The 21,104-nt window shown below is 37.0% G+C and overlaps 1 protein-coding gene across 1 annotated transcript; it reads left to right on the top strand.

The window, feature by feature from the left end:
- The first annotated feature begins 630 nt into the window (after positions 1 to 630).
- On the top strand, positions 631 to 4,029 carry LOC121268079 (LRR receptor-like serine/threonine-protein kinase FLS2). Its single transcript, XM_041172204.1, has 2 exons — positions 631 to 2,016; positions 2,407 to 4,029. Exon 2 carries the CDS (start codon positions 2,529 to 2,531, stop codon positions 3,876 to 3,878), a length of 1,350 nt encoding a protein of 449 aa, XP_041028138.1. The 5' UTR covers positions 631 to 2,016; positions 2,407 to 2,528; the 3' UTR covers positions 3,879 to 4,029.
- Positions 4,030 to 21,104: the final 17,075 nt, after the last annotated feature.

Below are 21,104 nucleotides of genomic sequence, written 5' to 3' on the forward strand. Positions count from 1 at the left end.
TAGATATTTGGTGGGTTGTGATTAATTATTATAGGATATAATAAAAAACAATGTGATATTTCGATAAATTATAAAACAAACAAAATAATATATTAAAAAAATTATTTATGAAACCGACAAAATAATAAAATATAGTACCTTATTTAGTGATTATGTCTTTAAAATATTTTTCTTAATAGAATGTTGAATAAGAAATGAAATTAAAGCAAAAGAAAACAGATCAGAACAAAAATTAAATAGATAAGTGTTTGGTGAAGATCTAAAAAAATCCAAACAGTACTAATTTAAATTGATTATAAAATTTACAACACTAGTATTAATTGATTGATTCATATTACGATTGATTGTAAGCATGGAGTTTTTCATCACATCTTTTTGTGGACGGCTCACTTTTGTCTTTGGGTATCTTAAAATTTTGTGGAAGATTTGACTGGAAATATTTTATTAGAATTTAGAAAATCAGATAAAAAGATATTGTATAAAAATATTATATAATTAAAAAAATTTTTAAAAATCATTTTTTAATATTATTTTTAATTTAAATTTTGAAAATTTGTGTTGATTTTTGTGTTTTGTTATGAACTTTGTAAAAATTATATTGATTTTGTGTTTGAATAATGATTAGGTAATTAATTAAATTAAAAAATTAAAAATTTGGGAAGGAAAAATATTTTCTATTAGAATGATATTTGAAAATTAATGAAATTATGAAAAGTTTTTGAGAATTGAATTTTAAGAATTCTGGTGGTGTACAAATATGGCCTTAATTGCTTTATCCTGGAATCTCTTCAAATACCAATCTCCCTAGTTCTTGCTCTGGCTGCATCACAACTACGTACCAATACCTCAGCCAACGTAGTACGTACGCTACTCATGGCAAATCGAACTGTTTTCGTCTTCCTCCATTTTCTGTCGCTGCTTCTGCTACAATCTTACCTATCAAGCTTTGCTACTGCAACAATTTCCAACATTACCACAGATCAATCTGCTCTTCTTGCATTGAAGGCTTATATTTCTCATGACCCTTACCATCTTCTGACGCGCAACTGGAGCACTAGCGTCTCGGTTTGCAATTGGGTCGGTGTGACATGTGGTTCCAAACATCATCGAGTAACAGCCTTGAACCTCTCTTATGTGGGTTTTGTAGGTACTATTCCTCCGCATATCGGAAATCTTTCATTTCTGATCGTCCTAAACATAAGAAATAACAGTTTTCAGGGTTCAATACCAGACGAGTTATCTAATCTTTATCGGTTAGAAATCTTAAACATCCAATTCAATAACTTTAGTGGAGAAATACCGCCATGGATGACCTTTTATACCAAGCTTCAAAAATTGTTTCTTTATGGTAACAATTTTGTAGGTACCATTCCTCCGAATATCGGAAACCTTTCATTTCTTGTGAGTTTAAGCGTCGGAAACAACAGTTTTCATGGCTCAATTCCAAATGAATTGTCTTGTCTTCACCGATTGAAATTCTTAAGACTTTGGATATAATGGATTTAGCGGAGAAATCCCTTCATGGATGGGGTTGCTAACCAAACTTCGATATCTGTATCTTGATAATAACAGTTTTGTGGGTACTATTCCACCATCTTTATCAAACATATCTTCATTGCAACTAATTAGTCTTGCTTACAATCAACTTTCGGGCTCCATACCTTCCTCTTATCTTCAATATATCTTCCTTGCAAGGAATTTTTCTTGGAGGAAACAAGCTTTCAGGTTCGATGCCCTCCACTTTCTTCAACATGCCTTCACTACAAGCCATTGACCTCGTCGATAATAAGCTATCTGGTGCACTACCAATGTTGATGTTTGATAATCTTCCCAACATACAATATTTTTCCATCACTGGCAATCAGTTTTCTGGTCAACTCCCACCCACTTTGCATAAGTGCATAAAGCTACAAATTCTATCCCTATCAAGAAATTATTTCACTGGAAGGCTACTCCCCGAGACAGGGAACTTGACCATGCTTATAGAGTAGTATCTTGGTGACAACAACTTTGAAGGTATCTTTCCAATTTATTTTAGGCAATTACAATCTTTAATGAGTAAGCAAAACACCATTGTATTTCATATTGATCCTTCTCTTAGTCCATTCCTTTTTACTTACAATGTCAATTAGAATTCAGAAACATTTATTTTAAGTATCTCGTCAATGCCTACCATTTTATAATTAGAAGTGTCATTTGTTGTCAATCTAGATAGTCACTTCAGATCCATTCGCCTACCCATTTTATATATTGTACCTATATATACATGACACAGACCAATTAAGAAAACTACACCCAATTGCTTTCAACACTTGGTCATTTTCTTACTGCTAAGTTGTATGTGTGATTTAATACAATCACTTATTTTTGTTAATTGAAATGCACTTATTATTCATATTATGGCAGGTGCAATACCCAGTGAGATTGGTAATCTGCTGAACCTAGAGATTTTTAGTATCTCAATCAACAATTTTACTGGACCAATTCCATTTGAAATCTTCAATATCTCAACAATACAAGTTATTGCAATGGAGGGAAATCAACTCTCAGACCATCTCCCAACAAATGCAGGCCTCTTCCTTCCAAATCTTCGGCAGCTTATTCTTGGAGAGAATAAACTTGCAGGAACAATTCCCAATTCTATTTCCAATGCTTCCCATCTCACTCTCATAGACTTGAGTTGGAACTCATTCACGGGCACAATTCCAAACACAATTCGTAATTTGAGGCTCCTCCAGTGGCTCAACCTAGGATTCAATAATTTGACTAATGAATCTCCAGAATTGAGTTTTTTGTCTGATATGGCAAAGTGCATACATCTTAGAAAGTTGGTTTTGGACAACAATCACCTTAGTGGCTTTCTGCCCAAATCCATTGGAAACCTATCTCTCTCACTTGAAAGACTTCAGCTAAGTGATTGCAATATTAAGGGCAACATTCCGCGAAGTATTGGCAATTTAAGTACATTGATAGCTTTGTCCTTGGGCGATAATGAAATGACAGGATCTATTCCAGCTACAATTGGAAGATTGCGCATGCTCCAAGTTTTGAATTTTGGAGGCAATAGACTACAGGGTCCCATCCCATCTAGCCTATGCCATTTAGGAAGTTTGTCTGGATTAGGTTTAAATGATAATGAGCTTTCTCGACATATTCCAGCATGCTTAAATAATATGACTTCCATAAGAGCTCTCTACTTGGGCTTTAACCAATTGACTTCTACAATTCCTTTGAGCTTATGGAGGCTTCAATATCTTTTGGAGCTCGACCTATCAACAAATTCTCTAAGTGGCATTATTGCATTAGAGATTGGAAATATGAATGTCTTGAGAATATTGGATTTGTCAACAAATCAACTCTCAGGTAATATCCCAGTAATGATTGGTGACCTTAAAGATCTAACCAATCTCTCTCTAGCATTCAATCGACTAGAAGGTTCAATTCCTGAACATTTTGGTGCACTGGTAGGCTTAGAGTTCTTAGATCTTTCTTATAACAATTTATCTGGTCAGATTCCCAAGTCTTTAGAAGGGCTCTTATATCTCAAATATCTAAATGTCTCCTTTAATAAACTACAAGAAGAAATTCCTACGAGAGGACCATTTTTAAACTTCTCAGCTGCATCATTTATGTCAAACAAGGCACTCTGCGGTGTGAGTCGATTGCAAGTTTCCCCATGCAAAGGAGGTGCTTCTTTTCCACAAATACTAAAGTATATATTACCTTCAATTGGTATAATAATGCTTGCATCATCCATTTCATTAGCCTGGAAAAGATTATGCCAAAGGAGGAATGCCAATTTGTTAGGTGACACAAACGTATCACCTTTAACAACATGGAGAAGAATTTCACACCAAGAAGTTTTACGAGCAACATAAGGTTTTAGTGCAAACAACATACTTGGAGAAGGGAGTTTTGGGTCAGTTTATAAAGGAACACTCTTAGATGGTATGAATGTTGCAGTAAAAGTTTTAAATTTGCAATTAGAAGGAGCGTTCAAAAGTTTTGAAGTAGAATGCAGGATATTAAGCAATATTCGACATCGAAATCTTGTCAAAATCATCAGTGCTTGTAGTAACATGAACTTCAAGGCCTTGGTACTAGAATACATGCCTAATGGGAACCTAGAGATGTGGTTGTATTCCAAAAACCTTTGTTTGGATATATTACAGAGGCTAAATATAATGATTGATGTAGCGGCAGCACTAGAATACCTTCATCATGGTTATTCAACACCTATAGTTCATTGTGATTTGAAGCTAAATAATGTCCTGTTGGATGCAGATTTGGTTGGACATATCTCTAATTTTGGCATTTCAAAACTCCTAAGTGATGGGGTTTCTCTCACACAAACCATGACTCTTGATTGGTATCAGAGCCAGGTTAGGGTCTGAGAAATACTATTGCTGGAGAAGAAGTGAAAGTATCGGGGATCGAGAAGTTTGATGGCACGGATTATGGGTATTGGAGGATGCAGATAGAGGATTACCTCTATGGGAAGAAACTCCATCTTCCATTGTTGGGGAAGAAGCCGGACAGCATGTCAGTTGCTGATTGGACTCTATTGGATCGACAGGTCCTGGGGGTTATTCGTCTAACCCTGTCGAGATCCGTTGCACACAACGTCATCAAGGAGAAGACGACTGAGGATCTCATAGCGGCTTTATCAGGTATGTATGAAAAGCCGTTAGCAAATAATAAGGTACATATGATGAAGAAGTTATTTAACTTAAAGATGTCGGATGGTATGTCTGTTGCACAACATCTGAATGATTTCAATACTATCACAAATCAATTGTCGTCTATTGAAATTGAATTTGATGATGAGATACATGCACTGATACTATTGGCATCACTGCCAAATAGTTGGGAAGCCATGAGGATGGCTGTTAGCAATTCTGCTGGTAAGTCAAAGTTGAAATATGATGACATCCGTGATTTGATTTTGGCTGAGGAGGTGCGCAGGAGAGATTCAGGCGAGACCTCAGGTTCGAGTTCAGCTCTGAATGTCGACTCTCGGGGGAGAGCACAAAACAGGAACTCAAACAGAGGCAGATCAAAATCAAAGAATAGGGGCAAGAGCAAGTCAAGACCTGGTCAGCAGGCAATTTGTTGGAATTGTGGCAAAGCTGGCCACATAAAGAAAAATTGCAGAAATCCCAAGAAGATAGAGAATGATAGTGCTAATGTGGTAACTGAAGAATTACAAGATGCACTATTGCTTGCAGTTCATAGTCCAGTTGATGACTGGATACTTGATTCAGGGGCATCCTTCCATACATCTTCCCATCGGGAGATAATGCAAAATTATGTTGCAGGTGACTTTGGAAAGGTGTATTTGGCTGATGGAGAAGCTTTGAATGTAATTGGAATGGGAGACATCGACATTGTACTCCCTAACAAGAACAAATGGACATTGTAAAAGGTCAGACACATTCCTGAGTTAAAGAAGAACCTCATCTCTGTTGGGCAGCTTGATGATTGTGGTCACTCAGTGGTGTTCTCAGATAGCACCTGGAAGGTCACCAAAGGGGCATTGGTACTGGCTCGGGATAAGAAAACTGGTACACTCTATATGACTACTGGTTTAAATAACACTATTGCCACTACCGTTGCAGAGAGCACAGCAGACTTGTGGCATTGCAGGCTTGGCCATATGAGTCAGAAGGGCATGAAAGAACTTCTGTCTAGAGGCAAGCTACCAGAACTGAAGTCAGTTGATCTCAGTATGTGTGAGAGCTGTATTATGGGGAAACAGAAGAAGGTCAGTTTCTTGAAGAGTGGTAGAACACTGAAGTCAGAGAGACTAGATCTTGTGCACACTGATATGTGGGGACCTTCCCCAGTGGCATCCCTTGGAGGTTCTCGCTACTATGTTACATTTATTGATGATCACAGCAGGAAGGTATGGGTCTATTTTTTGAAACATAAATCTGATGTATTTAATGTGTTCAAAAATTTGAAAGCCATGGTTGAGACTGAAACAGATTTGAAGTTGAAATGCTTGAGGTCTGATAATGGTGGTGAGTATATTGATGGTGGGTTCAAGGAGTACTGTGTAACTCAGGGTATCAGAATGGAGAAGACCATTCCTGGGACACCACAGCAAAATGGAGTTGCTGAACGTATGAACAGAACCATAAATGAGTGTGCTAGAAGCATGAGGCTGCACGCTGGGCTACCACCTACTTTCTGGGCAGATGCAGTTAGCACTGCAGTATACTTGATAAACAGAGGGCCATCAGTTCCTTTGGATTGTGGATTGCCTGAGGAGACTTGGAGAGGGAAAGAGGTCAAATTTTCTCATCTTAAAATATTTGGCTGTCTTTCTTATGTTCTTATTGATTCTGATGCTCGTAATAAGCTTGAGGCTAAGTCAAGGAAATCTTATTTCATTGGCTATGGAGACGAGGCATTTGGCTATCGTTTCTGGGATGATCAGGGTTGGAAGATTATAAGAAGCAGAAATGTGATCTTCAATGAGAAGATTGTGTACAAAGACAAGTCTAGTACAGTTGTTGAAGTAGCTCCTCAGGAGTTTGAGTTTGTGAGTTTAGATGATCTACCAGAGGTCACAGTGCAGTGCAGAGATGTGAGTGACGGGGAGAGTGGGTCCAGCACACCCATTCCCATTATTCCGCAATCAGATCCAGAGCCGTCCACTCCAATAGCTGCAGTTCGCAAGTCAGTTAGGACTATTCGTCCTCCACAGCGTTTTTCACCTTCTTTGAATTACATTTTGTTGACAGATGGTGGAGAACTACAGAGTTACCAAGAAACCTTGCAAGATGAAAATTCTAGCAAGTGGGAGTTGGCCATGAAGGATGAGATGGATTCCTTGTTAGGGAATCAGACATGGGAGTTGACAAAACTTCCATCAGGGAAGAAGGCATTACACAACAGGTGGGTGTACCGAGTGAAAATTGAGCATGATGGCAGTAAGAGGTACAAGGCCAGACTTGTTGTAAAAGGCTTTCAACAGAAACAGGGCATTGACTATTCTGAGATCTTTTCTCCTGTGGTAAAGATCACAACCATCAGGCTAGTTTTGGCTATGGTTGCTACTGAAGATCTATTTCTTGAGCAGTTAGATGTGAAGACAGGTTTTCTTCATGGAGATCTTGAAGAAGACATCTACATGCACCAACCTGAGGGGTTTGTGGTACAGGGAAAGGAAGGTTCAGTTTGCAGACTAAAGAAGAGCTTGTATGGCCTGAAACAAGCTCCCAGACAGTGGTACAAGAAATTTGATAGTTTCATGTGTAGTGCAGGGTACAGCAGATGTTAGGCAGATCATTGTTGCTATGTCAGGCAGTTTAACAATTCTTACATTATTTTGCTGCTATATGTGGATGACATGCTCATTGCAAGGGCTAGTATTGATGAGATCAACAGTCTAAAGAAGCAGATGTCAGAGCATTTTGCAATGAAGGATTTGGGAGCTCCAAAGCAAATCCTTGGCATGAGAATTGTTAGAGACAGAGTCAGAGGCACGTTGAGACTCTCACAGGCTGAGTATGTGAAAAAGGTACTCAACCGGTTCAGTATGGACAAGGCCAAGTCAGTTGGCACACCCTTAGGAAGTCACTTCAGACTCAGCAAGGATCAGGCACCAAAGTCAGAAGAGGAACAAGACTATATGAGTAAGGTTCCTTATGCCTCAGCTATTGGGTCACTTATGTATGCTATGGTTTGCACTAGACCAGATATTGCCCATGCAGTGGGAGTTGTGAGTAGATATATGAGTAATCCTGGAAAACAACATTGGGAAGTAATGAAGTGGATTTTGAGGTACTTAAAAAGCTCCTCAGAAACGTGCTTGTGTTTCTCAGGAGAGGGCTTAGAGGTGCAAGGCTATGTTGATGCTGATTTAGCTGGAGACATTGATAGCAGAAAAAGTACCACAGGGTTTGTTTACACTTTGGGTGGTACTGCAGTTTCATGGGATTCTAATCTACAGAAGACAGTTTCTTTGTCTACTATAGAAGCTGAATATATTGCAGTTTTAGAAGCTGCAAAAGAGATGGTTTGGATACAGGGCTTCTTGGAGGAATTGGGTAAAAAGAATCAGAATAGCACTCTCTACAGTGACAGTCAGAGTGCCATATTCCTTGCCAAGAACCCAGCATTTCATTCCAGGACTAAACACATTCAGATCAGGTATCACTTTATACGATCATTGTTGGATGATGGACAGTTGCTACTTGAGAAAATTTGTGAAAGTAAGAACCATGTTGATGTGTTGACAAAGGGTGTTACACTTGAGAAACTGAAGTTGTGCACAACTTCAGTTGGTCTTCTAGCATGATGACAGGAGCTGTGAGTTGCAGAGGTGGAGGATATCATGTTTGAGGCAGGGGCGACAATGTGGGTGTACCAGTCTCCAAGTGGGAGAATTGTTGAGTAGTTGGAGTCTGGTTCACGTCGCTCGAGCGAATACAAGTCAGAGAGCTTCGCTCGAAGAGAGCTCGACAGACCTCTCGAGCAAAAGCAAGTCAGAGAGGTTCGCTCGATGACCGCTCGACTCACGGCTCGAGCGGAGGGAAGTCAGAGAGCTTCGCTTAAGGAGCCGCTCGACTCACGGCTCGAGCGATTGCGGGAAACAGGTTCGCTCGATGCGGGCTCGACACACCGCTCGAGCGAACATCATTAATTCTGCTGAATTTAGGGTTTCCGCCGTACAACATATATATTGATTTGTTTTTTGACTTGTACAAAAATTAGAGTGAACAGTAGCCGTCCTACACTATTGTATTGTGATTCCTCAAGAAATAAAATCATCTGCAGCTCCCGTGGACATAGGCAATTTGCCGAACCACATAAATACTGTGTCGTGTGTGATTGCTTGTTTTTCTGTGTCAATATTCACTTTATTGTCATCGTTTTTCACAACATAGATAAATGAGTGTAGTTCTCAAGAGATGGAATTGAATAGCTAGCCATCAACCAAACACATGAACGTCATCATAACTATACCCCTTCAATATATAACCACGCACAAAAAATATGCTTTGTTAAAATCCTTGTTAAAAAATCAAACTGGAAAAACTTTTATGCTAGTTTTTATTTTTAGAAAAACATAACTAGATAAAAAAACAAAGAACATATAGATTTTGTTTCAATCAATCTTTCAATTTATTTTAACCAATTATGATGGGCAATGTGGCTTTCTCAAATGAAATAAATATGTGGTTTTGAACCAAAATTTTATTATGTTTGGTCATAAAGAGCGTCTGGAAGCTCCAACTTAAAATAATAAAACACCCAAAGCGAAGACAATGCTGGACAGAGTAACTTAAAATTATATGCTTGAATCTTGTATTATGACCATCACTGAGATCAATCGATGGCTAGGATCTGAGAGAACCAAATGACCCAATATTGTCTAAGATGCGAAGATTATCTTTTATAATGTTTTGTAGATTTTTTCACTCTCCCTGTCCCTCAAACACCTCTCCCTTCTTTTATTCTTTATGGTTTGACTTCAGTGATTGAATCATTCCAAGAAAAGAATTTTAGATGTGATGGGGCTATTTTAGATTTGATTATGGCACTACAATAGAATGTGTCTTTTGTGACAGAGGAAATGGTCACAAAAAAAGGGCAAACCGTCACTAAATATATTTGGTGACGGTTTAAAACCGTCACCTAAAGTGCGTCATAGAATACATTTGGTGACGGTTTACTGTTCAACCGTCACAAAAAATATTTTTAGTAACGGTTAGAGGTGTTCCGTTTGGTATAACGTTTGAACGTTCCATTTTTTGTGACCCTTGAAAACTGTCACAGAAAGTAACGTTCGGACGACAAAATAAACGTTCGAACGTTAACCCGACCAATTGGAGTTTGAATGAGAGAATTTGACGTTTGTTGATTATAGTTCGAACGTATCATAGTTACGTTCGAACGTTTATTCGTCCGACTATTAATCGCAACAAATGTTCGAATTTTTGTTGTAACGTAAACGGAAATGTTCAAACGTAACGCGCTTAACGTTCGGACGTTATTTCGAATGCAAGTGGTACGTTCAGAGATTTGTTCGAATGTTAATCGTTTAATCGTTCGAACGGTTTGGTCATTTGGGTGTGAGTACGTTCGAACGTATAAGCCTACGTTCGAATGTTACTATCGAATTTTATGAATTCACGTTCGAACATTGGTTCGAATGTTAACCAACGTTCAAACAAACCAACGTTCGAACAATTTTAATTTACATTCGAACGTAAATATCATAAATACTAATTTCATCAAGTTTAAAAACATAATTCCAATTGTATCATATTACATACTATCAATTAACAAGTAACAATGTCTTATAAAAGGACAAAATTAGATATTAAAACTAGCCACAAATACTGATAAAATTTATTTCTTCTTTTTCCCTCGTCCACCGCGATTCTGTTGTAATGACATAACACGCTCCATTTGCACCATCATCTCCCGTTGCACTTGCTCTTGCACTTCACTGCGTATTCTTTCCTACTGGTCTCTCTGTTGGTCCTGCAAATGCGTCTCTAAATAAGACTGTCGTTCTAAGAGAGACTCTAACTCTTGCTGTCTTGACCTCATATACTCATTCTCACGCCGTGCAACTTCTAAATCTGCCGTAAGATTATTAATTTGTGAAGTCGATGAGGTTGAGCAGGATGAACATTTATGCTTGATAGATCGTCCCAAACCTCTTTGTCATACTAGACTGTGGCCCGAGCACTTGCTTGAATATGTCTATGTCACTAGGAGAGGATTCCCCAGAAGTCGACTGCATCTCCATCATTTTTTCCTGTAATTTGAAAGGTAATGATCGTAAATAATTAGTAACATATTAAAAGAAATAGAAATAAAAAATAAATTATTCAAATGTTATATAAATAATTTATTTAACAAAATTAACACTGCTTACATAATTATCTACAGCGACAGGATCCATCCACTCACTATGCTCATTAGTGTGAGCAGCAGCATACACATGAATGAGGGAAAAGTTTTCAGGATCATCACGTTTCTAACAAAGCGACATTAGCAATTTTCAAAATATAATGTTAATACTTAAATAAAAGAATATCCGGAAAATAAATGAAATCTAAAATTTTTTAATTACCATTTTTTCAGCAAGACGGTGGAATGACCTTGAACCGGCATGATGGTGGATAGTCAGAGCGGATCTATTCTATGCATTTGTAGAACTTAAGTGCTACAAAATATATTAAGAATGTTAATTGTAATATGTATACATATAATATATAGAACGAATATGAATGTAAATAATTAAAAGATATAAATGTAAAACACCTGATAATCTGAAGATGCGAAAAGATCACAATACTTTCTCAAATCATCTAACTTCATCTGCTAAAAAGGAGACTGCATAGCCTCTTTCAACGTTTCAAACTTCTTGAAGTGGTCATGACATCGTCCTTTGTGACGTCAGAATAGTGTAGCCATCAACTCATTCACGGTTCTCAAATCCTCGATACGGCCAAAGTCAAGGTCGAATTCATCCTAACAAGGAAATCAGGTCAAAAATATGATATACTAATCTAGGTGAAAAAAATGTACTCTCAAAGTAAACTCACCAGCACACAACTTCGAATGTATTCCTTAATCTCATTCGGAACATCTCGCCATGAGCGCACATAAAATGGAGCATAAGCTCGAACTACTGTGCCAATATAGGAGGAAAGCACTGTTGCACTATCATCCACTCCTCCAGTGGAATTATCAGGAATTGTGATCTTTAGTTTTCCGTGCCTTCTATTTTTTTCAAGAGAGATGCCACGTGTATAGCCACAACCACGACGTGCAGATGTGTCAATTACATGATAATAGATAGTATAATTATAAATTATATAGTTATTGAGACAAAAGTATTAACTATATGATTAATTATCAACGACAATATTTCCTTACGGGTAGGTGTCGACTGGCTGTTGTTCTCTTCTGTGTTAACTTGATCTTCAGAAACGGATTCCTCGAGTGGGAAGTCCTCAATGGGTTCAGGACTTGGACTTGGCGGAGGCACATTTCTTCGTTGTCATTTTGGCGGCATTCTTGAAAATAATTAATTATATCAAAGGAAATTAATTAGAAGAAATTATGAAAATTCAAGATATTTTATAGTCACCTATATGAATTAAATATTTAGTACTTTTATTCTTCATCTTCGGATGAATTTTCCATGCTTGTTTCAAAATCTCCATCAATAACATCTTCATCATCATCATGCACCTCTTCTTCATTGTCCTTATCCACCTCCTGTCTGGATTCTGATTCGTCTTCATATTCTGACTCTTCCTCTTCTTCTTCCTCCTCACTTACTTGAATTGAATGATCATTTAATACAGACGGGTCGAGATGGACGGGTGAGACATCATCTTTACACAAGGGGAGCAACTCGAATGCACCGAGGTCAACAAACAAGTTAATACCCTCTCCATCTTCCTGGTATGCTTTTACAATCGGAGTGTCATGATCTTCATCTCCACTATTTTCGTAATCTGCACTCGTTTCTGCTTCATATATATTTCGAGGAACAAATTTTTACACAACTCGCCAAGTTATCTCTCCACTATCTTCATCAGCACTTTTCATTGGATCAATCAAGTAATAGACTTGGGTAGCTTGACAAGCCAATACAAATGGATCATCTTCGTACCATTTAGATGCAGTATTGACACTTGTAAAGTGATTATCCCTATGTATCGAAACCTGACCACTGCCTAGATCCGACCAATTACATTTAAAGACATATGTTACAGACGCAAACAAATATTTCAATCCGATAATATCACGTATGACACCATAATAGTCAATATCATCTGTTTCATGACTCCCCTCGACCAACACACCACAGTTTTGAGTCTTTCTATTACGTTCACAGTCCAGAGTATGGAATCTATAACCTCGAACCGTGCATGCAGTGTATCGAAGTGCTCTATTTGAGGGACCACGGGCCAATGCATACAATTCAAAAGAAATTGATCCTGGATCACGAGCACGTTGATCCAAAATCTAAAAATTGAAATAGTATATATTTATTATTTCATTATCCACAGTTAAAAATTTCAAAATATAACATATATTTAATTTTAGTTCATGCACGTTCTTCAAACCATCTGGGAAATTCTTCCTCGTGTCTTGCCTCTATATTTTCTACGCCTTCCGTCCTAAGTCTGTCCATGTACTTACTGTTATAACATGTAGAAAAGAAGTATATTTTGAGCACAACAATTATAGTTAATTTTAAGAAAACTATATTATTCGAAGCATGGAATGACATACCTGAGATAATTATCAATCTCCCGACAATTATTTAGCACATACCACCGAACTTTACCCAACTCTTCATCAATTAAATCGTAACCTGTTTGTGCACCTAAGGGACGTACATTCTGGAAAAACACTGATAGCTCACGAGGAGGTGGAGCAGCAAGATCAGCATTTCACTCTTGACGATTAAATCTTGTCTCAACACCACGAAGATATAAAGAGCAAAATGTTAACCATTCATCGTGTATATAGGCCTCTACTATTGAACCTTCAGCTCTGGCTTTATTCCCAACAGTGCGCTTCAGTCGACCAAAATATCTTTCAACTGGATACATCCAACGGAACTACACTGGTCCACCCAAAAGTACCTCTCGCGGTAAATGTATTGCTAAATGGACCATGACATCAAAAAATTATGGTGGAAAGATCTGCTCGAATTTACATAGTATAGTAGCAATGTCTCCTTCCAATTTCGACAACACATCTCGATTTACTACCCGAGTGCACAAATTCTTAAAAAACATACAGAGTTCAAATATGGCAACACGTACATTAGATGTCATCTTCCCATGAATTCCCACAGGTAATAACTTCTGTAAAAAGTACGTGACAGTCATGACTTTTCAATCCACTGATTTTCCAATGATCAGGACTCACGCATCTACCAATATTTGAAGCATAACCATCTGACAACTTCACACCTTGCAACCATTTACAGAAATCCATCCTCTCCTCCCTGGTCATCGTAAAATATGCATGTGGCATGACCACTCTATTGCCTTCCACCCGCAAATGTAGATTATGTTTAATTCCCATTTTCTCAAGATCTTTTCTCGTCTTGATCGTGTCTTTCATCTTTTTGTTAATACTCATCAATGTACCCAGTATATTATTACAAATATTATTCTCTATGTGCATTACATCCAAACTATGTCGCAACATGCAGGACGACCAATACGGCAAGTAAAAAAAAAATACTATACTTTGTCCAATTCAATTCTGCTGCGCCTCGTTGTAACACCCCGTATTTTAGTGTATTTTTATTGAAGGATTATTTTTATTAATTCAAAAATTTATTCTCTTATTTTAAAATTATCGGATATTTTAAATGGTTTATTTTATGATCTTTAAATTGTGAAAATTAAATTTGATATGTTTTCTTAATATTATTTATTGTTATGCATTTAAATTGTTCTTCTTTTTAAATTTATTGATTGTGGGATTTAATTATTTTCTTTTTATTGTATCATTACGTTTAAATTATTTTAATTGATTTGCTATTTTAAAATAATTTTCGTTGGATAATTTTTGTGACCCAAGAGGTGAGGATTGTACCTCATTTCTTTTCCCCATTTTTCTTTTTCTTTTTTTCTTTCCTCTTTCTTTCTTTTCTTCCCGCGCTATGTCTTTCTCTCCCCTTCTCCTTGCGTCCGTGTCGACTCTCCCAGCCCACCGCCGCCGCACCGTCGTGCGCGACACTGCCCCTCCCATCAGCTTCCCCACCGCTGGCGACACCACCCCACCAATCTCAGCCCCTATCTCGCCAGCGTTCTGCTCCACGCACGGCTTGAAGCTGCGGCGTTCCTTGAGCCTATGCGCCGCCGTCGCGCCACCTCCGGCCACCATTTCTTCACCACACCATCCTCGACCTCCTAGCAACCCAAAGCACCCATCCTTAGCCCCGATCTGTCACCGGTGAAGTACATCCAACTCCATTTCAGTTTTGGGCATTTTTTGTCTAAAACCGCCTCCTACGCCGCCACCCACGGCAAACCACCACCACCACTAGCTTCACCGACATCTCTAAGCCCTACCCTATCAATTTCAGGTCTTGGTTTGTCTCCGTTCAAAAATAGGTATTTGAGACCCACGGCCACAGTGCATTTTGCACTGTTACGTTGTTGTGCCACCATTTCTTGCAGCTCCGTGATCCTTTGGAAATTATATTATAGCACTGTAAGTATTTTCCCAAAAAACTTTCATGATTTAAATCTATTTTTGTACTAACCCATATTATTGTGATCTGGTTGGACATGCCGGACTGAGTCCGAGGAGTTCGGGGGTCGGATGGTTGTGGACGGAGTTGATTGTATGTTTGGTTTGTGATTGGATTGTGTTGACATTTGTTGGTTGTTGGATATTGGTGTTGTGTCTTGTTCACTGCATTTGTACACATGTTCATGTTTGTAACTGAAAATTGAGTTTTCACATGATTGTATACATGTTCATGTGTTTATTTGAAAATTGGATTTTCATGTAAAATGATTTTGAGTGTGTTTGAAACGACTGGATTGACTGGTTTGAGAAAAAGGAAAGGAAAAGAGACTGTAGGGATGGTGGTAAGTAGGGATGGTGGTAGAGTCCCGCCTGTGATTCCCGCCTACGGTGCACGCGATAGGGATGGTAATTGTGTCCAGCCTGTGATTCCCGCCTACGGTGCACGCGGTAGAGATGGTGGTAAGCAGGGATGGTGGTATAGTCTCGCCTGTGATTCCCGCCTACAATGCTCTAATAAGTATTCATTGTGTGTGATAAGTATTCATTGTATGGAAAGGAACTATAGCGATGGTGGTAAGCAGGGATGGTGGTAGAGTCCTGCCTGTGATTCCCGCCTACGGTGTACGCGATAGGGATGGTGGTAAGCAGGGATGGTGGTTGTGTCCCGCCTGTGATTCCCACCTACGGTGCACGCGGTAGGGATGGTGGTATAGTCCCACCTGCGATTCCTGCCTACAATGTCCGATAAATGGTTGAATTTTTGTGTGAATTATTTTCTGGAAAAATGACGGATTCTATTTTTCGGGCAAATTGAGATTTTGGCGTGTGTTGGAAAATAATCATTTTCGAGAAAAATGTGGTTTTGGGATCTGTTTGTTGGTTGCATTAATGCGATTTTATCCTGAGAGTTATTTGGATTATTACTTACCTGTGATACCATTTTGATGGTATCACAGATTTTGATGTTGATGTGGATGACGAGCCTTAAGCTTGGCTCCATTGGAGGAGTGATCTGGGATTGCTCCCGTATATCGAAATTCGTTTTATCAATTATTATGTATTTGCCTTTGTAATATATTTTGGGATGACTGTATAACTTTTTAAAGATGATTTGTTTCGAATATTTGTATTTAAACTTCTGGTACTTAGATGACTTATTTATATTATCCGCTACGATTTTTATTGTGCACTTTTGCATGTTGCACACACTTGAGCACATTTCGTTGGGATGCGTGACCCGTGTTGTCATCATCCTGACGTCACGATTCCCGTGTTTTTGTACGTGGGAGTCGGGGGTCACACTCGTTTTCTCTTGTTCTTTCCCCGACCTTTGCCAAAATTGTTCACTTTAATATGTTGCAGTTGTTCCACTATCTCTTCCCCAAACAACTTATTTGGTGCAATTCTATCCTCTACTCTCCCATCAAACTTAGCACATTCTCTTCTCCATGCATAATTTGCTGGTAGATAACGTCGATGACCCATGAAACACAACTTCTGAGAATATTTTAGCCACTCACTCGTAGTTTTTTTATTACACGTCGGACACGCTAACTTCCCTTTCGTACTCCAGCCGGAAAGATTCTCATCTGCCGGGAAATCATTTATAGTCCACATTACCGCAACATGCATATGAAAAGATGTCAACATGGATGCATCATAAGTTCTAACACCTGTTTCCCATAACTCTTTCAGCTCTTCAATCAATGTCTGCATGAATACGTCAATGTCATTCCCAGGTGATCTCAGGCCAGGGATGAGTAAAGTTAACAAAAAGTTTGGGGCCTTCATGCAACTCCATGGTGGAAGATTGTACGGAATCAATACTACGGACCAAGTGCTATAACTTGTACTCATATTCCCAAAAGGGTTGAATCCATCTGTTGTGAGTCTCAGGCGCACGTTCCGAGCTTCTATCTCAAACTCTAGATATTGATTATCGAAAGACTGCCATGCAAGTGAATCAGCTGGGTGCCTCATATATGCGTCATTCTTAACTCTTTTTTCCTAGTGCCACCTCATATCATGAGCTGTTTTCTTACACATATATAGTCTTTGCAACCTAGGTTTCAATGGAAAATACCACAACACCTTATTCGGCACGTTTTTCTTACCCTTCCACATCGACTCTCCGCATACAGGACATGCTTGTTTCTCATCGTTCTCCTTCCAGAACAAAACACAATCATTCTTGCATGCATGTATGGACTTGTACTCAAATCCTAATCCCTTTCTCAACTGTTTCGCTTCATAAAAGTTCTTGGGCAATGCAAACCCTTCGGGAAGCACCTCGTTAAATAAGTCCAATACCATGTTTATTGCTTTTGTCGACATCCCACACAATGACTTAATGTGAAGCAACCGAACAATAAACGACATTTTGGAATGTTTTGTACAACCTGGATAAAGCTCGCGCTTTGCATCTTCCCACATTGAAGCGAAATTATCACAATCAGTCCCTCCGCCACTTGAGGCATTGTCATCAACCTCATCCATAAACATCCCCGCTCCAATGTCACCCAACATCTCCTCCATCTCATCCTGCTCATAATCATCATCCATGTGCCGCAAATAATTGCGATGATTGACCAATACATCTGCTGACTGTTCATACGGCTCACCAGCAGTACCCATCGGGTATACCCTAGATCCATACCATTCACAAATATATGACTTTCTACTTCATCCAACCCTATCGCGCACATATTTTTATAGCCTCGACATGGACACTTAATGTAACCACGACTATCAACAGAGGCTCGTGCAAAATCAATGAAGGTTCTTACTCCACGCGCATAGGGTATGTAATCATTTCCAAGTCTATCGCCCAGACGCATCCAAGTTTTGTCCATTTCTAAAAGCATCTATCTATTAATAACACGTACATAGAAAATTCACATGCATATCATGCTCCATTACGAAGTTGCTTTTTTGATAAGGTAGTTGGTCCTATCCCATTCGAGATTATATTATCCATATTGCACAAATCTCGTCACTCTACTCCTTTCCACGTTAGTAGAAATTTCAGCAGCACCTCCCCAAAGTTCTCCAATTACACATGTTCAAATAGAGGGATTGTGACCTTACGAACAGTATACCCGAAGAACAGTAGAGGAAGACACCGAAACTTCATATTAAACCTGGAAAGTAGGAGTAATAAAAATGTGCAATACAGATAATATAATCTCAAACTGTCCACACTGGACAATTCAGGAATTAGTGGACACATAAATGTACACTAATTCTCAAACGGGTCTAAGGTTATTTATGCAATGTCACACACATCTATAAAAAAACACTACAAACAATATCTTCATGCTTTGTATCTAGATTGTCAAACAAATAGTAGTGCATGTTATATTGTTAAACTAGAGAGAGATGGAATGATATATTCACAAGTTTCGTATCATGAGTAGATGCGAGAGAGAATGATCTTGAAGAAATGTCTATATTTTAGTCTAATTGCTTAACTGTCATAGACTCTCCATTCCTGACAACTCTCAATTAATAATTGTCAAGACCGGAAGAGAGTAGTCAAGGCCGGAGAGACTATAACAGTCAAGCAAATTGATAGACATTTTTTCAAGATCATTTTGCCTCGTTGTTATTATATAATTGTTATTATAATTTTTATATATAATTTTAAAGGTTATTATATAATTATAATTATTATTATTCCACAATTATAATCTTAATTGTTATACATAATTGAGTGAGTTATTTATTTATATAGACAATAAGTATATAATATTTATATAAGCATTTATTTGATCCTTATTTACTTACTCTTTAGTTTATAATAAATAAGTATATTTATTCCAACTCTACTTATTTGGTAGGTACAAGACTTTTTTATTGAAGAGTATTTTAAAGGTTATAATATAATTTTAATTATTATCATTCTTAAAGTATAATTTTAATTGTTATATTTAATTTCAAATGTTATAATATAATATTAATTATTGTAATTCTTAAAGAGTTATTTTTATTGTTATACTTAATTCCAAATGTTATTATAACATTTTAATTATTATCATTCTTAAAGTATCATTTTAATTGTTATACTTAATTTCAAATGTTATTATATAATTTTAATTGAGTGAGTTATTTATATTTAATAAGTAATTATTAATTGTAGTTAGTGTATGTATATATATATTTTATATATAATTAAGTTATATACTTTTTTTTTCTTTTTTTTTAAAAGCAAGTTTTCTACTATAGTTATAATTAGAATAATAATCATATTCTAACTAAATTAGTATGAATATATTATATATACTTATTACATGTTAGATATTAAATCTCATATTAAATGTATATTAAATGTTTTTAATCATTACTTAAATTAAAATCCTAAATTTATAATTTTCTTGTCAAAGAACAAATTTAAAAAACACAAAAAAATTATTATATAAAAAATTCACATAAATACGAAAAACTAAACACAATATATTTCTAACCATATAAACATATATTCACACAAAATTCACAAATAATAATCATAATTATTTCAAGAGTAAGCATAAAATGATAACAATATGTATCAACATATTCCTAAACTTGAGTAAGCAATAACCATGTATTAACAAAACCTAAAGACAACATATTTCTAAACATGTTAACATAATCAAACAAAATTCACAAATAATAATCACAATATTTCAAATTCATATCACAACATATTCACAATAACTCACAAACTATTCACAAACTATACAAATAATAATCACAATATTTCAAGAGTAATCATAAAATGTATAAACATATTGCTAAAGTTTAGAAATATACCTAGCACTCACAATATCCTCTTACAAATCCAAAGCTTCCAACTTGCCAAAACAACCAATCCTTCAAAAAAATACGACACTAATTTATTATTTTGTATTATTCAACAAAAACACAATACAAATATCATAAAATTAAAAAAAAAAAAAGACAAAAACTCAATATCTTTTCTTACCAAAACTCAACGGGACTCCCACTCTCCCTAACTCACGTCCCTCTCTCTCTCTCTCTCCTGCAGAAGACTCTCTCTCAACTCTCTCTCTGTTGTGCGCATGGGAGAAGCATAAATGAGCCGCTTCCTCCCGTGCGTGTATTCATTAAGTCTAAAATTATTAGACCAGACGTTCGAACGTTTAAGTTGTACGTTCGAACGTTATATTATCTCGCCCAATTTTAATATGACGTTCGAACGTAAGAAAATAGGATAATTTTTCTGCGATTAACGTTCAGACGTTTTATATAAACGTTCAAACGTACCCTTCGTATGATAGAGCATGAAATCTAGTTGAAAATTTCCCGCACTTTTATTTTTATGTTCGAACGTTAAGGAATTTGTTATTCGAACGTTCATAGATTTTCACCGACTAACGTTTGAATGTACAACTTGCACGCCGAACGTTCATATCATCAAAGAGTTACCATAATCGAGCGGGAAATTTCCCGCACTAATTTCCTAACGTTCGGACGTTTAGAAATTTGCATTCGAACGTTATAATTTTCTAGTGATTTTCAGTCACTAACATTCGAACGTACAGTATAAACATTCGAACGTTTAGCTCATCACCTTAATCGAGCGGGAAATTTCCCACACTTTTACTTTAATGTTCGAACGTTATAATTGAAACATTCGAATCTACCCTTCCTAACAGATATAAAAAATACAGTGGGAATACATTATTAAAGTTCGAACATTAAAAAATTATGGTCGGGCGTAAATTTTTATTCAATAGTTAGTATTCCTTAATATAATAGTTATATATACCTATTATTTTCTAGATACTCACAATATTTCTCTTCATTATAATGTTTTTTTTTAAAAGTTGAAAAAAATA

The sequence above is a fragment of the Juglans microcarpa x Juglans regia genome, chromosome 5S (assembly GCF_004785595.1).
Source record: "Juglans microcarpa x Juglans regia isolate MS1-56 chromosome 5S, Jm3101_v1.0, whole genome shotgun sequence".
Taxonomy (NCBI): domain Eukaryota; kingdom Viridiplantae; phylum Streptophyta; class Magnoliopsida; order Fagales; family Juglandaceae; genus Juglans; species Juglans microcarpa x Juglans regia.

Excerpts from the sequence above, each read along its gene's own strand:
- LOC121268079 (XM_041172204.1), top strand. The coding sequence starts at position 2,529 with ATGGAGGGAAATCAACTCTCAGACCATCTCCCAACAAATGCAGGCCTC.